Below are 3,513 nucleotides of genomic sequence, written 5' to 3' on the forward strand. Positions count from 1 at the left end.
ATGGGAAGTCACATGACACCATATATCCGCCTCTCGACTACTCCTTCAAACTCCTCCAGGCTCCTGACAAGAGCAGCTGAGACCTGCTAGCCCTGATGTACCCATAAAGCTAAGAGAGGTGACACCTGGTGAGGCTTTTTTTTTGTTCCTGTAACCACACTAGTCACTCTGCAGCCCTATGATATCACAGTCACATCATCCATAGCAATTTTGCTGTGGTCTGAGGAAAAAGAACACTGTGCTAATTAAAGGATGACATAACCAGGGGACCTACTGACCCATTAGCACCAATCCATGGGATGCGCTCTGACAGAGCAGAAGCGGTGCCAGGGCTCATTCCTCTCACTGCCATGTCTGCATCCAGCCAGCTACCACCACAAAACTTATTAAACTTTTGTCTTGCTAATAACTGTAAACGGTAGCTAGAAAAAACACAAAGGGACCCACAGAACAGTATGCGAATCCATTTTCAGCACACGTTTTGCAAAGCAAAATGACCACAGATGAGCACACCGTTGGCTTTGGATTTCATAAATACTGCGATGAAAACAAACACGGTATTATCAGCAATAGCTGGATCCACTACAGGAGCTCTGCAATAATCACAACATTGTTGAATAACTGGATGTTTTCTGGAAAACAAAGTCATCACTGTTAGAGGCTTTTAAGTTTTCACACACACCCCCCTCCGCTCCAGAGAACCTGCCTTTACCCTCTGCCCACGCCACGGGAAACGCCTCCAGGTGGGTGCGACCATCTCCTTCATTCGGCTCACCTCCTGCGGGCATCCGGGGCCTTCCCTGGAGGGGGGGACAGGAGGGCCTGCCCCTGCCCCGGGCAGGTCCCCCGGGCCGGCCCGGCCCCGAGGTGCAGCAGGCACCGCTGCCGAGCAGGCCGGAGCCGCCGAGGCACCACCAGCAGGCCACCGGATGCCAGGCCCTGCCCTGCGGCCCCGCAGCCCCGCTCGCTGCCACCGAGGCCAGCCCTGGGGAGCCCGCGAGGGCGGGGAGTCGAGGCGCCTGGAGCATTCCGCCGGGGGCTCGCGGCCTCGGCCCCACCGTGGTGGGCAGACCCCCGTCGCCGACCGCCGCAGCCACGCCGCGGAAGGCACCCTCCCCCAACGCGGCCCGCCCCATGCAGACTCTGCAAAGAGCACGGGAAGGCGCCGGAGCCCGGTCCGGAGTGAAGGTGGCGGGGACAGCACCGGGGACGGCACCGGCCGGCCCCGCTCCCGCCACCGGGGCCGTCGCGCCGCCGCCAGAGCGGCCGCGGAGCGCCAGCGCCCCCTGCCGCCCGCCTCCCTGCAGCCGCGAGCCGCGCGGCGCTCCGCGGCCTCCTGAGGGGAGCGGACCACGGGGGAGCCGCCGCCGGCCTCCAGAGCCACCTCGCCCGTACCGCTGTGCTCCGCTCCCGGCGGCGGCGGAAGCCGGCAGGCGAAGCCCCCCACGGCGCCGTCGCCGCCCGGTCGCAGGGACGGGGCGGCGAGAGCCAGCGACCCCCTCCCCCTCCTCGTCCGCCCCCCGCGCGGGAGGTGTGTCCGCGCCGGGCGGGGGGGGGGAGGGGCAGCTGATAAAAGCCGTGGGCGTGGCGGTGGGCGCGGCCGAGCGGCGCCATTGGCCGGCGGCGGGAGTGATGTCACCCATATGAAACGCTGATAACTAGTTGGGCGAGGAGCCGGGAGTTTTGCAGAAGGGGGAGCGCGCGCGGCGGGCCAGGGCGGGCGGCGGCGCGAGGCCGGGGCACGGGCAGAGCGCGGCGCCGAGCGCACGAGCCCAGCCGCGCCCCAGCCGCGCCCGGCCCGGCCGCGACGGGCCGCCGGGGCTGCGGGCAGCAGCGAGCGCCCGCCGGTCGCCCCGCGGGCTCCGCCTCGCAGCGCAGCGGAGAGCTCGGCTCGCCGCAGGGGCAAGGTGCGGCGGTGGGAGGGGGCGGCGGAGCGGCTTTGTCGGCTCGGAGGGGAGCGGCGCGGCGGGAAGAGCGGCGCTTCGGCGAGAGCCCACCATGGTGCAGCAAGCGGAAAGTACGGAGGCGGAGAGCAACCTGCCCCGGGAAGCGATGGACACCGAAGAGGGCGAGTTCATGGCTTGCAGCCCGGTCGCTTTGGATGAGAGCGATCCGGACTGGTGCAAAACGGCGTCGGGGCACATAAAGAGACCGATGAACGCGTTCATGGTGTGGTCTAAGATCGAGAGGAGAAAAATCATGGAGCAGTCCCCGGACATGCACAACGCGGAGATCTCCAAGCGCCTGGGCAAGCGGTGGAAAATGCTGAAGGACAGCGAGAAGATCCCTTTCATCCGGGAGGCGGAGAGGCTGCGGCTCAAGCACATGGCCGATTACCCCGACTACAAATACCGGCCCAGGAAAAAGCCCAAAATGGACCCGTCGGCCAAGCCCAACGCCAGCCAAAGTCCGGAGAAAAACGCGCCCGCCAGCAGCGGCGGCAGCAAAAGCGCCAAGAGCTCCAGCAAGAAGTGTAGCAAGCTGAAAGCCTCCTCCGCCTCCTCGCCCCCCAAGCCGGGAGCCAAAGCCGCCCACCACGGGGACTACGCGGGCGACGAGTACGTCTTCGGCACCCTGAAAGTGAGCAGCAAGACGGTCAAGTGCGTCTTCATGGACGAGGAGGAGGACGAGGAGGAGGACGAGGACGAGCTGCAGCTGCGGATCAAGCAGGAGGCGGAGGAGGAGGACGAGGACGAGGAGCCGGGGCCGCAGCAGCTGCGGCGGTACAACGTGGCCAAAGTGCCGGCGAGTCCCACCTTGAGCTCCTCGGCGGAGTCCACCGAGGGGGCGAGCCTCTACGAGGAGGTGCGGGGCGGCGCCGCGGCGGCGGGCGGCGGCAGCAGACTCTACTACAGCTTCAAGAACATCACCAAGCAGGGCCCGCCGCCGCCGCAGCAGCCGCCCGGTCTCTCCCCGGCCTCCTCCCGGTCCATCTCCACCTCGTCGGCCGGCAGCGAGGAGGCGGACGACCTGCTCTTCGACCTCAGCCTCAACTTCTCCCAGCACGGCCACGCCGCCGCCGAGCTGGGGGCGGGCGCCGCCGCCGGCAACCTCTCCCTGTCGCTGGTGGACAAGGACCTGGACTCCTTCAGCGAGGGTAGCCTCGGCTCCCACTTCGAGTTCCCCGACTACTGCACCCCGGAGCTGAGCGAGATGATCGCGGGCGACTGGCTGGAGGCGAACTTCTCCGACCTGGTGTTCACGTACTGAGCGGGGGCGGCGGAGCGGCGAGGGCGGGCGGCGAGGCAGCGGCGGAGCTGGAGCGACGCGACGCCGGTGATGATGATGATGCTGATGATGATGCTGATGATTAAAAAAAAAAAAAGTCTTGTTTTCTTTTTAAAAAAAAAAATCTCGAAGTTAGTTCCGAGCCCGGGAGTTGTGATTTTATTTTTTTTATTATTTTTTTGTGTTTTTTAATTTTTATTGCATTTGGTGATCACAACAACAACAGCAAAGGCAAATGGGACTGGGGAAAAAAATGATACGGAAGGCGCTGTTTGAAGCTTGTCG

At 64.6% G+C, this 3,513-nt stretch overlaps 1 protein-coding gene across 1 annotated transcript; it reads left to right on the forward strand.

Moving 5' to 3' along the window:
- Nucleotides 1-1,998: 1,998 nt before the first annotated feature.
- On the forward strand, nucleotides 1,999-3,210 carry SOX11 (SRY-box transcription factor 11; the record flags this gene model as incomplete). Its single annotated transcript, XM_084262030.1, has 1 exon — nucleotides 1,999-3,210. The coding sequence occupies one exon, from the start codon at nucleotides 1,999-2,001 to the stop codon at nucleotides 3,208-3,210; it is 1,212 nt and encodes a 403-aa protein (XP_084118156.1).
- Nucleotides 3,211-3,513: the final 303 nt, after the last annotated feature.

Source organism: Gallinula chloropus, assembly GCF_964237585.1.
Source record: "Gallinula chloropus genome assembly, chromosome: 3".
Classification (NCBI taxonomy): domain Eukaryota; kingdom Metazoa; phylum Chordata; class Aves; order Gruiformes; family Rallidae; genus Gallinula; species Gallinula chloropus.